The sequence below is a fragment of the Crocodylus siamensis genome, chromosome 4 (genome assembly GCF_052110815.1).
Source record: "Crocodylus siamensis isolate JL-2025a chromosome 4, ASM5211081v1, whole genome shotgun sequence".
Classification (NCBI taxonomy): Eukaryota; Metazoa; Chordata; order Crocodylia; family Crocodylidae; genus Crocodylus; species Crocodylus siamensis.
The window spans coordinates 63282788-63300563 of NC_143398.1; the positions used below are offsets into that span (position 1 = coordinate 63282788).

Sequence of the window (17776 nt, forward strand, 5' to 3'; positions counted from 1 at the left end):
CTCACTCCGCACCACTATCCCTGCCAGACCCTTAGGGCCCCAATCAGTGTCGAAACAGGGCTCTCCAGCCACAATACCTTCTACCTGAGAAGGAAAGGAGAAATCTGGGGGATCTGTCAGACCCTACCACACCTCCCTAGCTTGTCTCCTCTCTGCACTCGCCTCCCTTCTCCCTCCCACACCTGCAACAGGAAGGGAAGGAGGGAGCTGAGAACAGAGTCTTGGGTTGCTGCAGCCCTGGCTGGTGCTAGAAAAGGCTTCAGTATTTTGACATTCCAGACAGGAACAGCACAGGGCATGAGCGTTCCCCCATGACCGAAACATGCCTTTCTTGAAAAGTTTCCAAGTTTGTTTCACTTGGAAATGTTTCAGTTGCAATGTCTGTCCTCACTCTAATACTCAATCTAAGCCAACAACCTGCCTACCAGTTTCTTTCAGAGACAATGCAAGAAACCTTGTATTTCAAAATCTACACGTAAGAGAACTTTTTTCAACCCAAAGCCCTGATCAATTAGATTGTGTCATAACGTATGAAACACTTATTATTTTGTACCTGTCAAAATATCCACAATGTTGCTTCCTTTTCTAAACCAAACTCCCAATAGCTGGTGGAGACAAGTTCCATATGGTAATTATTAGATGTAGAAATATACTCTTTTCTATTTCATTGTCTTGTCTTTGGCTTAAGTTATGAAAATGGGTAAGTACAACTAACAGATTTTATCTCCATCGTTCATGTCACTATTTTACACACATTTGTCATGTCTCATATACACTTTTCAAGTCAACTATGATGTACAAGATTTTTTTCTTTACATGTGAAAGATTTTTTAGCATGTTTCAAAAAGAAGAAATGATGATAAGAAATGAGTCAAGTGTTCTCAATTAAAGCCTAGTTAAAAAAAAAAAAAAAATCAAGCCAGGTATCAAGCAAACACCATCAAGAACTTCAGGGTTTTCCTTTCATCTGACACCTCGTGTTATATCATATTCCTGTACTGACCAGATTGAGGGGAGCTGCTTACCGAATTTTCTTTTAATTGTAGACCTTCTCCATTTGGCAGTGATGACCTTCGTTTTGTGGATGAATTCTTGTTTGGAGTGGAACTAGTGCCTCCAGTTTTCTTTTTTACATGAAGAACTTCGCAACTAGCTTGGTCTTCATTGTGTGTGCTCTTTCCTGCATTTATGACCCTAGAAAAAGAAAGAGGCATTCCTGTTTTAGCAAATCTTGCATCTTTCTATTGAAACCACCTTCTGAAACCTCTAGTAAATAATGGGTAGGTCACCTTAGAAAAGCTACTGAGTCATCTGAGTGAAGTATAGCATATCTACAGTTAATCCATAAAGAATGTTCTCAGTACTAAAAACACGCCATGAAAGCAGGTGACAATATACAGGAGCTCAGCTTGTTAGAACGCTGGGCTGGGGTGCTCGCGACCCAGCTGCACCACAGGCCGTGACTCCCTTCTGATAGGGGAGAGAGAAAGGAAAGAGGTGGCTACCAATCTCAAGAGTAAGAGAAGGAGAAGGGCCATCCTGGGGGGGAGGGGCGAATCAGGGCGACTGCCCCAGGCCTCCCAGAGCCAGGCAGAGCAGCACAGCAACTCCACACTGCTGCTGGCTTCATGTCTGGCTGCTTGCCACTCCCCCCTACCCCTGAATCTGCTGCTGGCTTCCTCGCATCTGGGGGCAGGCTGATTTGCCCTGGGCCCTGCACCCTGCTCGGATTGTCTCTGGGAAGGAGAGAACAGAACTTCCGTTTGGCTGCAGAGGAGATTAGCTGTATGGTTCAAGGCAGAGCGGGAGACTAGCAGGGCCAAGCTGCACTGGGGCCCCTACTTCAGGGGCCAGATCCTTCTGTAGACCATTAAGTTGAGCATATAACATTGCAGCCCAGTAAGAAACAAGTACTGGCTGTTACTGTTTTGCTTTTTTTAGTATCAGAGCTACTGTGGAAAAGATGGCATATGACACCCAACCCTGCAATCTCCAGGAGCTTCACAGCTAAGCTTTAAAACCCTACTAATCCGATTGAATAATTAAGAGAATAGCTATTGTCAATGTCAGTTAACCTGAAGAAAAGGCAAATTCAAATCTACTTCTCACTTTCTCCAGAAAGACCAACTTAAATTAATTTTGCTTCACTCCAAGGTTTCTGTCTCTGTGCCTGTCCTACCCATGAATATTGACAGAGCTGAAAATTAATGGGCCTACCTGTGCCTGGCACAACACCCCAGGAACCACGTCTCAGTTAAAGGTCAACAACTGTCGATGGTCAACAACTTTGTCTATCTCGGCAGCACGCTCTTCCATGCTGTCTACATCAACTGCAAAAGTCAACATGAGGCTAGCAAAAGCCACCACAGCCTTCAGCAGACTCTGTAAATTGATCTGGGACCACAGAGGCATCAGAATGTCGATGAAACTGAAGGTTTACAAAGTCAACACTCTCCCAACCCTCCTTTATGCCTGTGAAACCCGGATCATCTACCAGTGTCATGCCAAGAAACTAAACCACTTCCACATGTGCTGCCTGCGAAAGATACTAAAGATCAAGTGGCAGGACAAGTTCCTGGACACCAAGGTGCTCAGAAGATCAGCTCTCCCCAGTATTCATACCCTACTGAAACTGGTGCAGCTAAGATGGGCTGGCCACCTTTCAAAAATGTCCAACACTCACCTGCTGAAGAAAATCTATGGCGAGCTGTCAAATGGAGCATGCTTTCATGGCACACCAAAGAAGCAATACAAGGACACCCTAAAGATGTCCCTAAGGAGTTCCAGCATTGACCCAGAGTCATACGAGCAAATCGCTCATGACCATCCATCCTGGAGATCATCAGTCCAGAGCAGAGCACTGGCCTTCAAGCAGTGGCGCACTGGCCTTCAAGCAGTGGCACACAGCAGAGGCAGTGAGGAAGCACATGGCCAGGAAAATAAGGACCTCTCATGTCCAGCCTTCATTGCTCTCCTGCCCCGGCTGCAGCAGATTATTCAGGGCAAAGATTGGGCTTACAAGTCACCTGCATGCCCACGTGACCTAGCCTCCACCCCCCCTCCTCTCTTCTTTCTCCCTTTCTCCCTTCCTTTTTCTTTCCCGCTTCCTTTCTCTCTTCTTCCTCCCCTTCCCCCACACTGGATGCAGTCATCTTCGTTTGGAAAGGATGAATCACACCCTTTATATGCACACCATAGGTTCATGTTGTATTACAGCAATAAAAAGTCACTGCCTGTCTGATTAAAGTATTGCCTCCCATCCATAAATACTATCTATCCCTTTTCACATCAAACTTTAAAGCTATTTGACAGATCAAGTTAGGAGGCAGGATGTTCCTGCTGCTGGAGAAATACTGACCTTAAATTATTTGAATACTGTATTTACTCAATTCCAAGATAGGGTCCCCCATCCCTCCCATTTAACCTGAGGAAAAAAGCCTGTCTTGGAATTGAGTACAAGACAGCTAAGGGCCTTTCCCCTGCTTCTTGTCCATCTCCACCCCCCCACACACACACGCATACACTTACCCTTCCTCCATTGCTCCCACCACTGGGAAGGTAGTGGGGAGGACAGACAGCAACAGGGACAAGTGGGGGAGGGGGCAAGAAAGGCTGTAGGGGAAAGTTGCTCGATTCTTCCCCCCATCCCCACCCACAACCTGCCTCCCTTCCACTGCCCATTGCCCTCCCACCTCCACCACTGCTTTCCCTGCTACAGAGGTCAGGGGGGTTGAATTTAAGATGATTCTCAAATTATTAGATTCTAGACATGGAAAATTATAACAAATTTATAACTTTTCCATGTTATAATCTAATTATTGGGGGACAGGGGTAGACAAATTCAGGGTCATCTTGGATTCAGGTAAACATGATACACTGCAAACTCCTGATACACATGTAAAAAAGTAGGCAAACAATCTGAAGATGCATCTTAACCCCTTTAATAAAATCAAAATATGCCCAACTCCTTAATCTTTCGACATTCTTATTACATCTGTATTTTATACCATTTGAAAATCCTTAAAACTAACTAGATTTAAAGAAAAAAAATCAAAACAAACCCAAACAAAGATGACCCATTGATTATTCTATATATCACCAGATCGTGCCATATTTTACATTCCATGCAATCCTCTCCAAAGGTAAAAGCTATTTTTTTTTTAAAGGACAATTTATTGCTGCATTTCTATAAACCATGATATTTTTCAAGAAGAAACTAAATTATGGCCAGAAAAATCACGTAGCTGCTAATAAGAACCATATCCTGAAGCTAATATTTCACTGAACACCACCAAATGTCACCAGACTGTAATCTGATACTTGGGGAAATTTATGCAGTTAGCATCTGTATGCATATTACAGCAGCTGTTTACAAGTGTTCTTTGTATATAAATACCAACTGTGAATGGAATTATTTTGAGACATGCACATGCAGATAAGGGTTTAAGATTTGTCTAGTTTCAAGGCACCAGTGAGCAATATTGCAACTCTGATTAAGTGCTATATAGTGATTCTTTTTTAGAGTTTTTTTAGACCAATACGGATGGCTAGTTTTTAATGAGCCATATCAGCTGATACTGATCCAACTGCCAATATGCAGCTGGGCAGCTTAGAGAGCAGCACCCAGCCAGTACATCTGTTGTAGGGGAAGGGGCGGGGGGGTTGGAAAGGGCATGGCGGCTGGGGAGAGACAGATCAAGGTCCCACGGTGAGGAAGGGAGTGGAGCCGCTCAGCTAGGACAGAACACAGGAGGAGTGAGCTGCAAGCGGCTCATTTGTGTGGCCTGGTGGGGGGCGGCTCCCACTGCTGCATGCATCCCCAGGGAGGCATGGGGGGTGTGGGCCCTCAGATCTGCATGCGGAGCAAAAGTGGGTTGAGGCTGGGGCTGTGCTGGGCTCTTCCCAGCAGGGGACCGGACCGAGCTGCACTCAGGGGAGGCAGTGGCAGTGCTGGAAGAGGGGCTCTGGGAGGGGCTGCAGCCACCCCAAAATTCACTGTGGCCCCTCCCTTTTCCCCCACTCCCAGCACCGCTGCCGCCTACCCAAAATGCAGCCCAGCCCAACGTCCCTGCTGAGAAGAGCCTGGTGCCACCCTGACCCCAAGTCGCCCTTGCCCCGCATGTAGATCTGGGGGCACGTGCCCCACCGTGGCCTCCTGGGGTGTGCACAGAGGCAGAAGCTGCTTCATCTCTCTGCATGTGGCTCAGTCCCATGCCCCACTCCAGCTGGGCAGCACCTGCCCTTGCCTCTGCCCAAGCCCCAGCCCTACTCCTTCCCTCACCACTGGGGCTTCAATGTGCCCCCCATACCCCTCCCCCACAGCACACTTACCAGTTGGACCCAGCTGCTCTCCATGCTGCTGAGCTATGCTTCTGGATGCTTGCATACTGCACTGCAGCTGCATGCAAGCACACATGCAGCATTTATTCGCCACTTTAGTCACACACACAAAAAAAAAGCCAATTGCCAATACAGTTAATTTCCCTTATATTGGTGCTGATCCAATACGGGATGGATGTACTGATGCACCTTTAGTGCTATACCTGACATTTGCCAAACTGGAGATAACATATTTGAATGTAATGGTCTTTTTGGCTGGCACATCATTTTACTTGGATACTTGGAAATCAGAAGTGAAAGCTCATAGACACCAAGGTATACAAGCCAATGGATGACAATTCTTTAATTTTTGATATCCAAAATACTAAAAGCATAATGGAGCTACAAAGGCTTAGGAAGGACCAGATTTATAGCTGATCACCATCCCTTTTGTTATTGCTGATGATTTAATTCAGACACTTAAAAAGCTAAAAGGATAGACTACCATTACAGAAGAAGAGATGAGCACAAAAGCCTTCTTTATAAAGAATCAGTACCATTACCTGTATCTGGTTCTGCATGGATCCTGGTAATGCCTTATCTCTTTATTTAATGTCAGACCGAAAATGGAGTAGAGTTAGAGATGCCCTGCCCTTCAGTGGTTTAAAGTCATACACAAATTATTAATAAAACTCTTTTATCAAAACAAATGCCTCAAGACACTAAGTACTTTAAAATGTCTGAAATAACAGAGTGACAAAATAATAAGCAAACTGGTTTATCAGGCAACTATCTAAAATCTCAGAACACTTTCCCAAAACTAAAAACACTTCACCAGTCTGTTGGTGCTTTTTAGTGGGACTATTTGATGGAAAGGGATGTGAATCAAACAACCATACAGTAAAAATAATGAATTCAGATTTTGGAAAATCCTGTAGAATGCCATCTGGTCAGGGTCTTCCACAAAGAATTTCAAGGCCTTCATCCAATTTAGCTTGAATAATTTTCTCTCTGAAAAGCAGTATTTGGTGCTATTAACTATTGGACAAACTGTATAGTTGGGAGAAATATTAAACAAGCTCTCAGGCAGCACAAAGTTCCCTTCTTCAGAGGTCAACATCATTTACTTAGACATCAGTAAAGCCTTTAATTCTGTTTCCCATGAGGTTCCCTTAATTAAACTGGAAGGTACAGGCCCAGACCAGTCTACAGTGAGATGGATAGACAAGTAGCTCAGAGGCTGATCCTAGAGAGTTGTAATCGCTGGGATGGTCTCATCCTGGAGGACCATCTCCAGTGGCATCCCCCAGGGATTACTGCTTGGGCTTGTGCTCCTTAACATTTCTATCAATGACTTGACTAGGGAGGTGGAAAGCACAATGATCAAGTTTGCAGATGACACCAAGCTGTGAGGAAACGCGGGCACACCGGAGAATAGGGTAAGGATCCAGGATGACCCTGACAGACTGGTCCTACGGGCTGAACGGAATCATATGAGGTTCAATAGGGAAAAGTGCCGGGTCCTTCATCTGGGTAGGAAGGATTTTCACCATAACTATATGCTGGCACTGCATCTGAAAGGAACCTGGGGGTGACAAATCAACCAGAAGATGAACATAAGCAATGAAGTTGCCAGCAGGGCAGACAGAACTCTGGCATGCATCAGCTGATGTGCTGCCAACAGCTTGAAGGAGAAGCTTGAAAGAGTCCAGAGGAGAGCCATGCACATGATCAGGGGGCAAGAGAACACACCTTATGAAGAGAGGCTGCAAGTTATGGGACTCTTCAGCCTGGAAAAGCGCAGGCTCTGGGGTGACTTGGTGGCAGCCTAAGTACATAAGGGGTGTGCATCAGGACCTGCGGGAACACCAGTTCACCCCAGAAGATAACAAGCTCCAACGGTCACAAACTCCTGCAAGAATGTTTTACGCTGGACATAAGGAAAAACTTCTTTACTGTCTGAACCCCCAAAGCCTGGAATAGTCTCCTCCCAGAGGGGGTGTAACCACCTACAGTGGACACTTTTAAGAAACATTTGGATGCTTAGCTTGCTGGGATCCTTTGACCCTAACTGACTTCCTGCCCTTTGGGCAAGGGGCTGGACCCAATGATCTTACCAGGTCCCTTCCAGCCCTAATGCCTATGAAATCTATTAAATAGATGCAGAGAGGTGCTCCTCCACCTCTGTTCGGCATTAGTGAGGCCACAGCTGGAATACTGTGTCCAGTTCTGGGCACCACACTTCAAGAAGGATGTGAATAAGCTCGAGATGGTACAGAGAAGGGCCACCTGTATGTTTAAGGGCCTTGAGGACACAGGACCTCTGAGGAGAGACTCCAGAAACTGGGTCTGTTCAGTCTGAGAAAGTGAAGACTGAAAGGTGATTTGACAGCTGCCTACAAGTATGTCAGGGGTGAGCACCAAGATCTAGGGGAGCAACTCTTCAGGAAGGCACCCCTTGGGAGGACAAGGAAACTTAGTCCGTCTCTAGCTGCGTTGTGGCCTTTCTTCCTTCTTAAAATCCTTTTTACCACACAAAAAGGCCAGAGGGAGGAACAATGAAGAATGAAAGCAACTATTTTGTAGGGAGGGGGGAGGAAAAATCAGATAAATTTGTTTTCCAGAAGTTTATCATCAAAAACCTAACTGGTCCTTCTAGTATATGAGAAATGGAATATATTGATTCTAGTTGCATACTTTTTTCCCGGTGATCACACTCAGTGAAGTCACTTAACACTGTTGCCTTACCCTTAATTACAGTTTAATAGTTCATCTTAAACCCAAGTCATATTCAATTCAAAACATAATGGAACATTAAATTTTCAGATGTTAAATCCATAAAATGTGGGAAATTCAGGGTTAAGTTCCCATAAGAAATCTAGCTGCTTACATACATGCATTAAGACTGGATTTCCACAAATGTTTGCTTTATTTGAACAAAATTATTCAGTAAGTCTATGATGGAAACATTTTTTCCTTGTCTACTTTACTCTGTTCATAACTAATGAAAATCTAGGTTTGATTATTAAATATTCATACTACAATAAATTCTATCCAATTCAAATGTAGGCAAGACACTCTAGTTTTACCCACCACTGAATGAACATAATTCTGAGATTTAAGGTTTCTACTGAGTACAAAGGATTTCAAACCTCTAGATTTGCCTTACAAAACCAATCAAATCAAACCAAAAAGAAAACTCCAAAGACCTTGTTTTATACAACATTCCTCTCAGTGAATAGCCTGCTAGAGCATACATATGAAGAAAAACAACAGCAAAACAAAATTGAAATAAATTCATTTATTAATTCAAACCAAGATTGATTATTTTCTGAAGAATTCATCCAGGCCTAGAATGAATAAAATTGTCTGTGAATTTCCCAGGCAGTACAAGAGAAAATTATTTTTCCTTGGGGTGCAACAACCCCAATAAATCACTATACATTCTATAAAATGTATTCAGCCCTGAAATTACTTCTTTATTTTAGAGAGTATTGGATTAGCATTCCAGTTTACAAAGCCAACACAAGCAAGGTATCAGGCTGCCCCTGCTATCAGCAGAAGTTCCATGCTCTGCTGTATGAACGTTCAGTCATTTCCTTTTTCTTGTTTTATCTTTTTTTTAAAAAGCCCACAAAAGCCCACTATTTGATCACAGACAACTATTGTTTATTTCAGTAGGACTGCTCTTAGAGCTACTATCTTGAGAGCACATGAACCACCATGAGAAACTACTTCCAGCACACACACAACATACTGTTTTCAGTGATGGATAAGAGTGTAGATTGAGAAGAATTTAAGTGGAAAAGGAACCTTGCTTTATTTAAGAACCAATCACAGGTCATTTTGAAAAGGAAATGTAATGCAGATTGAGATGTGGATCTCACATTACCAAAGCTGTGCATTCTGCTACGTTAATAAAATGTAGCAAAGTATATAGTAAAAGTCTCACATCTGACAAAATTTAATCTATATCACACTGCAATGAAATGTGTCAAACACAATAACATACTGAAAAAACATAAATCACCTGATATATCTTGCAGGATGGGTTTTGCATGTTTTCTTGCCTTTATTTTACTGATATGGCACGGGTAGTCTCTAGTATAGGTTATGTCTTTTAGTCTTATTGTCCTTATGTTTATATGCATTGTGGTATGTAATATAACATACATTTGTTATAACGTATATAACGGTTATATATGTTATAATATGGTCAGGATTGTATAATATGATAAATCACTTTAAGTAGTGAATAGTAAGTTTCTGACACCTAGGAAAGACCCCAAGCCTAACTGGATTAAGAGCAGTAATAGCTTGGAATCAGCATTGAGTTGTATACTCACCTCCCTTACTGATGGGTACAGGAGCCAGGCTATGCCAGACTATGATGAATTTACATATTAGAAGAAGCAGCCTTAAGAATAACACCTAGATAGTCAAACTACTGAAGGAAATGAAATAAGAAACAGCCTAAAAAGATCACCAGCTTAATTTTTTATTTTTTTTAAATATTTGAGCACATGCTATTTGCTTTCTTTCAAATGAGTCTCATTTACAAGTCTTAGGCCTTCAAGTATTCAGAAGATATATTTTGAAACACCTTTTTATATAAAAAAAAAAAATTTAAAAATATTTCATTATACCTCATAAGATCTTTCTGGGGCTGACAGGTATATCCTGAAATGCATTAAAAAAAATGTTTAATCTATTTTATACAGAGGTTCTGGCCTCTGGACATTTCAGTCATATCAAAAAGGCAGATCCAGTAATCTCTACATCGAACAGCAACCAAAGCTATCCACCCATCGGTTCCCTGAACCTACCAGATAGATAAAATCTTCACTGTTTTAGCCAAAGATCAAGCAAATCCCTAGCCGAAAAGATAAACACTGCACTGTGAATGCAAAAAGGCTTGTCATTGATGATGTGCTTACACGGTAAACTACTCACTTAAAGTCAATCTGCTAAATATTTTCATGATTTAAAAAAATAAATAAATCAGTGCGTGTGTTATAGGTTTGCTCAGAATCCCACATACCGCATTTACTCAGTACCAAGATTGGGGTTTTTTACCCCCATTCAACGTGGGGAAACAAGTCTTGTCAAGCATTGGACAGCTCCAGCTGGGAGCCACGGGGAACAACTGTTTGGGGAGCCCAGCTTGGCTACAGACAGTAGTGGTGGTAAGCTAGTCTCTCCTTCCACTGCCTGTTCCTAGCCAAGTGGTGAAGACAGGGCTTGGCAGGAGGAGAGCTGGGCAGGGAACAGGCCCAGCAAGGAGGAAACTGAACATCCCCACTACTAACCCAATCCAAGTCAGACTCCCTGCACAGCTGCTCCCTGCAAAAGCAGATAAAAGCAGGTCAGGAGTGATTTGTCAGCTGGGAACAGCAGCAACCGGCATGCAGGTTCCTCCGTCCAGCACCTCTTCCCTGCCTAGCTCCCTTTCCCATCCCTTCCCTGATTCCACTGCCTGGAAGCAAATGCTAGAAGGAGGAACCCCAACTCCCACCTCCACCTCTGCTGTTCCCAGAAGACACAAACACAAAGAGAAAACCCCAGAACCATTCTTGTGCCACACTGTGGGAAACAGTTATGTGAGGAGCCTGACTTGGCTGGGGGCAGGGACAGCAGCAATTGACTTTCTCTTTGTAGCACTTGCTGCTCCCAGCTAGCAAGAGAGAAGGGGTGATCCAAGCCTTGCCTGTGACTAACATGAGTAGGAGAAAGGGACAATAGCTTGCATCAGTCCACATTTAGAATCTGGAAAGCTTGGGCATCAGCATGCCAATAAACTGGCTGTACAGACATCTCTCCACTGTTAAAGTGAAGTTTTCTAGATGTAGTATCTGGCTACAGTACATTGTCTTAGGACCAGAAATAGTGAACCTGGACCAGAACCTTTGTGCAACTCCCTGTTTTTTTCCCCTCTCTCAGCACCAAAATCCAAGTGATTTAAATAAATTACAGATCCTACAAGTTTAGAGAGAACCACATGCTGTTCTCTGCTGCACTGGTCCAGTTTTCTGTTTTGTTTTTGATTTGATAAGAGCTAGCTGAAAGAAGTTGTTGGGTTTTAAGCCAAAATTTTTATTTTGGTGGGAGCCTGGCTGACTCTTTTGTGTCCTGAAAGCTTTTCGACCACTATCTGCATTCAAGGTGGTACAGGAAAATGAGAAGCTGCTGATGCAACAGGGGGCTAATCATATTCATTTTTTCATATCGTTTGTGCTTGAATGGGACGAAATGGCATTAGTAGCAGCTCCTGATGCTGCTCTTGCTTAGAAAGCAAAGAGGTGTTGATGCAAGATGATGGCCAAGTTGCTAGATTTTGTCAGCAGGTCTGTTTACAATAAATGATAACAAATTTACAACATTTTATATATGTAGTCTAATTATTGGGGGTGTTGTCTTGGATTCCAGTAAATATGATACCAGAATACATGAACATAAGAACATTACCCTTAAAAACATAGGCTCCGAGTTTTAATGGAAATGGAAAGAATTCATTAGTTACCTTTAGGCTTCTTTGAGGGAAAAAAAAAAAAATCACAGCCATGTTTAAAGCTCAAGATAACAACTGATTGCAAGCGGATAGAAAGCAAGGATGTTCAGAAGCTGCAAACAGCCTCTCCCCATGACTCTGCCTCTCCTTTCCACCCTCAGAATATGGAGATGGATACTGATGTTCTTGACCTACAAATCCTATAAACTACTTCATTAAAATGAAATCATTTGTTAGATTCCTAAAAGCCAGGTAGGCAAGGTTCTTTGAGTAGATGTGATATCTTTTATTCGAGCAACTGAGTAGATGGAAAAAAATTCTTAGCAAGCTTTCAGGTGCAGTCACCCTTCTTCAGGCATAGGAAATCTCCCTTTCTATGCCACCCTTCTGCTGCCTTTCCTTTTTGCAGGAACCGTTTTCTTTTGTGCTTTGAGGATCGTATCCTTGAGCAACCACCACTCATTGTGCACCCCATTTGCCTTGCCTTCCTGGTCCTGCATTCCCTCACCTACTAACGCTCTGAGCCTGCTGAAGTCAGCATTTTTTAAGTCCAGGACTTCAATCCTGCTGGTTGGTTTGTCAACCTTGTGGCAGACACTGATAATGAACTTGATAATTTCATGGTCACTGTTGCCCAGGTTACCTTCAATATTCAAGCCACACACCAGATCATCTCCCTTGGCCAAGACCCAGTCTAGGAGAGCATTACCTCTGGCTGGCCCTTGCACTTCCTGGGTCACAAAGAGCTCTCGATCACAGTCAGGAAACTGCATGAACAAGCTGACCTAGCCAAGTGTTCCTCCCAATCTATGTCTGGGTAATTAAAGTCACCCCTGACAACCAAGTCCCTTGCTCACACAGCCTCTGTCAGTTCTCGAGAGAACTCCAGATCCAGCTCCTCCCCTTGGGTTGATAGCCTGTAGTAAATGTCTACAGTTAGGTTTCTCTCACCTTGCCCCTGCTGTGGCTTGACCCAGAGGGTTTCAAGCTGCTTATCTTTGGAGCCAATGTCAGCCTCCAGAGAGGTGTACTGCTCTCTCCTCTGGGGCAAACTCCCTCCCAGCAGGAGTCAACAACATAACCAAACTAAATCCATAAATAAAATGCTTAAACAGCATCAGGTCTTCTCCTAGACCCAAAGAAAGTCATCAGGTGTGGTTCTGTCACCATTTGCCTGCTCTCTCCCTTGTCCCTCCAGGCACAGGAAGGTTTCATTCACAGCCTCCCCACTGCACTCTGTCTTCTGGGAGAGAGGCACTCCTGGCATGGTCCTTGGACTCCACCATGCTGACCCACTGGCTCTTTTTCTCAGCTCTCTCTTTCAGCTTTCATCTCACAGCTTTCTGCTCTTTTGTAGCTCTCTCTCAAGCCTTACCTTAGCTCTCAACTCCCAATATTCCTCTGACTCCCTTCCTTGGGAAGCTTCCTGGGGCCAACTAATCATCTCCCTCAGCTGGCCCAGTCCTCTAGGCAGTTTGTAATCACCGATGACTGTCTGCAGGTGTGCTATAGCCCCTGCAAGCCCACACACTGCTCCAAGGCTCACTGTGCTAGCAGATGACTACAGGAACAAAGAAAGTATAAAATAAAATTTGATAGATGTAATAAGCACGTAGCAGTTGCATGAGTACTCCTATAACAACTACACAAAGAAGTAAGTTCTTCCAGATGGGTGGTTCTTTTGTTACCTCTAATATGTGCTACAGTAATAAATAATAGGAAAATAATATATGTTGATCCTTCAGAGCCAGATGCTGAGGCAGTTCTGAAGGGACAGGAGTAAAGCACTGGAAGTGAGACCTCACATACATAAAAGCATTCCTAGTCACTTGTCCCTCTGCTGAACCTGTTAAAAGTGTGCATGCTAGTTGCCTGATAATGATCAAACACTTTCTTACTCATGCCCTTACTACTAGGAACCCTGAGGGTAGAAAGAAGGAAAAGGGACAGGAAGAAGGAGAAGGGAATTTGCATAAGCTAAGAGGGGTCTGATAATGCAAAACAGAAACAAATTGTTGTTCCAAGGGAACTACAGCAAAACCAGATCAAACCACTCACATTAACTCCAGGTAAGTACATTTTATATACACCTGCTTAGGGACTGCTGAAAAAGTGGTGTTAAAGGGAAGTGGAAAAGAACAAGGCAAACATGTGGTGCTGATCAGTTCCTGTTTAGTCCCACTTTCACTAATATGTAGTCTCATTTTCCCTTTTGTTCTTACCAGTGAATGAGCATTTCGCAAACTGTCTCTACGCAGCAGATGTGGACCTAAAAAAAAAAAAGGCTATTTCTGCATCAACTTCAATACTTCATACAGACATACGGAATCTTGAAATTGCTTGGGTTAACTTTTCCTTTCAAGGAATCCAAATCTAAGCTGGCAGGCCCACATTCAGATTTGTGTAGGACAGGGGTTTTAAAACTGACCTGGCATCCACGGCCAGTTCCAAACTGTGGGGCTCTTTGCCAGCCAGACTCAACCTGGGGCATGCAACAGCACCAGCTTCAGTCCTGAGCCAGGGTACATAGCAACAGTGCATGGTAATGCCAGCTCTAGCACAGGGCATGCAGCATAGCTCCAGATTGTTCTGTTCACCCCATGCTAGAGCTGAAGTTGCTGTCACTGCCATGAGTCCTGTGCAACATGACACATTGGTAGCCAAGGAGCTGGGGCCTTGGCAGTGGAAACGGACAAAGCAGCTGGAGGGTGACACAGACTGTCTTAGCCTTTGTTTGCCTTCCTGCCACTAATCACCATGCCCATTGGAGCCAAAAAGTCCTGGATTCTGTGGCAAGCTATGCTCCCCCGGCTAGGTCCTCAACTTCCAGTGGCTGTTGGCAGCTATGTTTGAGAACCCTGACATAGGAGAAACAACATGAACTAAAACTCATCTCTGAGTTTTGGTTATTTAGAAGACAAATGAAAAAGTTCCTGTCATCTTTGGCTAGTACAACAAGACCTTATAGGCCCTAATACTGACTTGGCAGTCATTTGCAACAGCTGGAAAGAAAGTTCCTATTTATGGAAAGAAACCAGTTCATGGTACAATAATGTGTAAAACGATGTCTAGAAATAATTTGCAGGGAATACATATTTTAAAAGTTCATATTACAGATGTCAGTTTGACAACTATGGAAATTGAAGTACTCCATTTATCTGCATATAAAGTGTAACAAGCAATGAGGCCATGAGAGCATGAGTTTTCTTCAGGTGTCCCTATCAATTTTTTGTAACTGTGACCTCTTTGAATCAACCTTGAGGAATGAAAAGGAAGTTCATTGTGCTAGGAGTTTTTGGGCTCTCTTTTCAGACTGTCAATTTATATGGTGGCTTTGAAATGCAAATCTATTTTGATCAGCAACATTTCTGCAACAGCCATCAGCTAGAAGTGATTTTTGATCACTACTTGGGCCCGCATCAAGGGGTAAAAAAAAAAGTATTCTAAAATTAGTCCCTTGAGCCATATAATCTCTTGTACACATTCAAGATGAATCTTCCTATCATTTCAGGATGAAAAAAAACTTCCTTCGTTTAAAAATAATGCTATAGAACTGAGGTTTATATTGCCACAAGGGAGATTTGCGTTAGATATTAGAAAGAACTTTTATGACTATGACTGTTGTTAAACATTGGAACACATTATCTAGAGAAGATGTGAAATCTGTCATTGAAAGTTTTTAAATGCAGGTTGGATGAATATTTGTCTAGGTAGGTATTAGAATGGGATGATCCTACCTAAAGTAGGGGTTTGGATTAGTTGACCTTCCAAGACCATCCCTCCCTATTTTTCTACAATGCCATATCCAAGCGCTTAATCATTCTGACAGAATAGGATACATAGCCCCAAACTGAGATGCAAACTTGAAAGTGAACTTTCACACCCATTAAAGATGTAAGAGAAAGGCACAAAGCCATTTACCTTTGAATTAGTTTTGCTATTTCCTTTCTTGATACTTTCTTTGAAAGTACATTAATAAATCCTTCTCCTTTAGAGCACCGTATTTGATATATAAATTCTCTCTTTATTCTTACAAGGAAGTCAATCCTCTGTTTAAGGTATTGCTTTAATTCCCATAACATCAGGCTATGATTTTGCAAAATGCAGTCTCAGCTCTCCCAGGGTTAAAAGAAATCAAGATAAATGGCTTATGCAAAAATCATTCCAAGCTTTTAAAATTTATCTTTCATATTTTGCATGCGCGAAAGTTAACCTTAAGAGTTTGGCAGTGATGGTACTAATCCCTTTTATACAGCTGTCAACTTAAATTAGCACAAAACTAATCTCCACAAACGTGACCAAAAGAGTTTACACATTTCCATAGATAAGCATTTATTCTGTATTCACAATATTCATCTACCACAGCAGGTATTGTGAAGTCTTCCAAACCCAAAAGAATTAAATCAACTCACTAATTCGCTTGGAAAAAAGTCAGAAAGCTGTATGAAAATTCTGTACATGAAAACATCCAATAACACATAAGAGCCAGTTGCAAAAATAAGATATAACTGTACAAATTCTAAATCATCAAGAACCTGAAACTAGCAGGTGAGCACAGAATCCACTATATGCTGGGAATTTCTAGAAATAGCTCAGAGCAAAATGAAGGAACTCCAACTTCCTCTATAAGCACCTTAAGTGGTACATCCATAGGTTGGGACCCTTGCAAAAAACATACGACAGCATGATTCTCAAGTGTGGTCTCCCTTGCCCAACCCTTATAGAAGGAGCTTTTCCCTGCCAGCCCTGCCTAAGGAGCAAAGTGCTGGCTTCTTCCCCACCCCCTGCATGAGAAGCTAAGTGCAGACTCATCCATACCAGCTCCATGATTGTCCCTGCTGCACTGCTTTGTGAGGAGCTAAGTGCTCACTCCTCCTTCCCCAACTCACCTGCACACCCCTGTGCCAGGACTTGAGTGCACAGTAAATAAGTTAGTTACTGAAATGGGGTGCCACTGAATTCACAAGAGTAATGAAGGGGTGCTGGGAGCTTACAGAGGTTGAGTGCCACTGTTATAGATTTTCTCTTCGCCACAGAATTGTGCTCTGGAAGCCAAATTTAATTTTTATTATTTAAATTTCTTTTCCATTTCTAGCCGTCACTGCTGAAAACTATAAAAACCCAAACCAAATTGAAACCAATGTAGTACAGGCAGTCCTCGACTTACAACGTTTTGAGTTACAATGTTTCACACTTACAACCTTTATAAATTGACACCCTCTTTCAACTTTATGACAGTTTCAACTTTACAACGCTTGATCTGACATCACGCCGTGCCAGCAAATAAGTTTGCTGCGTCGCCCACCTCCCTGGAGGATATCTGTCCAAACTTCCTTCAATACTTTCTTTAAGACAGCACACAAGACTCCAGAAAAACCTGCAGCCAAGACTCCTGAGAAGACTCCAGCCAAAAACCCTTCAAAAAGTCCAGCAAAGTCACCTCAAAGAAGTCCTTCCAAATCAATATGATTGCTATTTACAATATAACTATAGCTATATTACTCATCTATAACTGACTGAGTATATAATTGTAAGTTATTTTTGGTGAAAATAGGGTTCCTGTACATTGGTTCAGGAACCAATCCCCATTTATAGTGTTATTTCCTATGGGAAAATTGGTTCTGAGTTGCAACGTTTCAACTTAAGCCACCGTTTTCAGGATCCAATTGTGTCGTAAGATTGAGGACTGCCTGCATTGTCTTCCTGATTCTATGCAACCTGAAAAAGCTCAGAGGTGTGAGTAGCCCATTTTCTTATCTTGATAATCTATTAAGTATTTTATAAGCTTACCACAAATCTTTGAAACAAAAATGAACCTTCTCAAATATTAAAGTATAATAACATTAATTCAATAAGAACTACAGTAATGTAACTGAAATAAAAAAAAGTGGAGCTTCTCAAAACTGTTTGAAATCTACTTAAATTCAAAACTCCAGTTGAGTTTGACAC

At 42.6% G+C, this 17776-nt stretch overlaps 1 protein-coding gene across 1 annotated transcript in view; it reads right to left on the reverse strand.

The window, feature by feature from the left end:
* Positions 1–17776, reverse strand: part of PPM1H (protein phosphatase, Mg2+/Mn2+ dependent 1H) — a 210395-nt gene that overhangs the window by 110743 nt on the left and 81876 nt on the right. The window contains exon 2 of the mRNA XM_090042428.1: positions 1026–1194. Coding sequence (XP_089898554.1) covers positions 1026–1194 — 169 coding nt within the window. The remainder of the gene's footprint in view (positions 1–1025; positions 1195–17776) is intronic.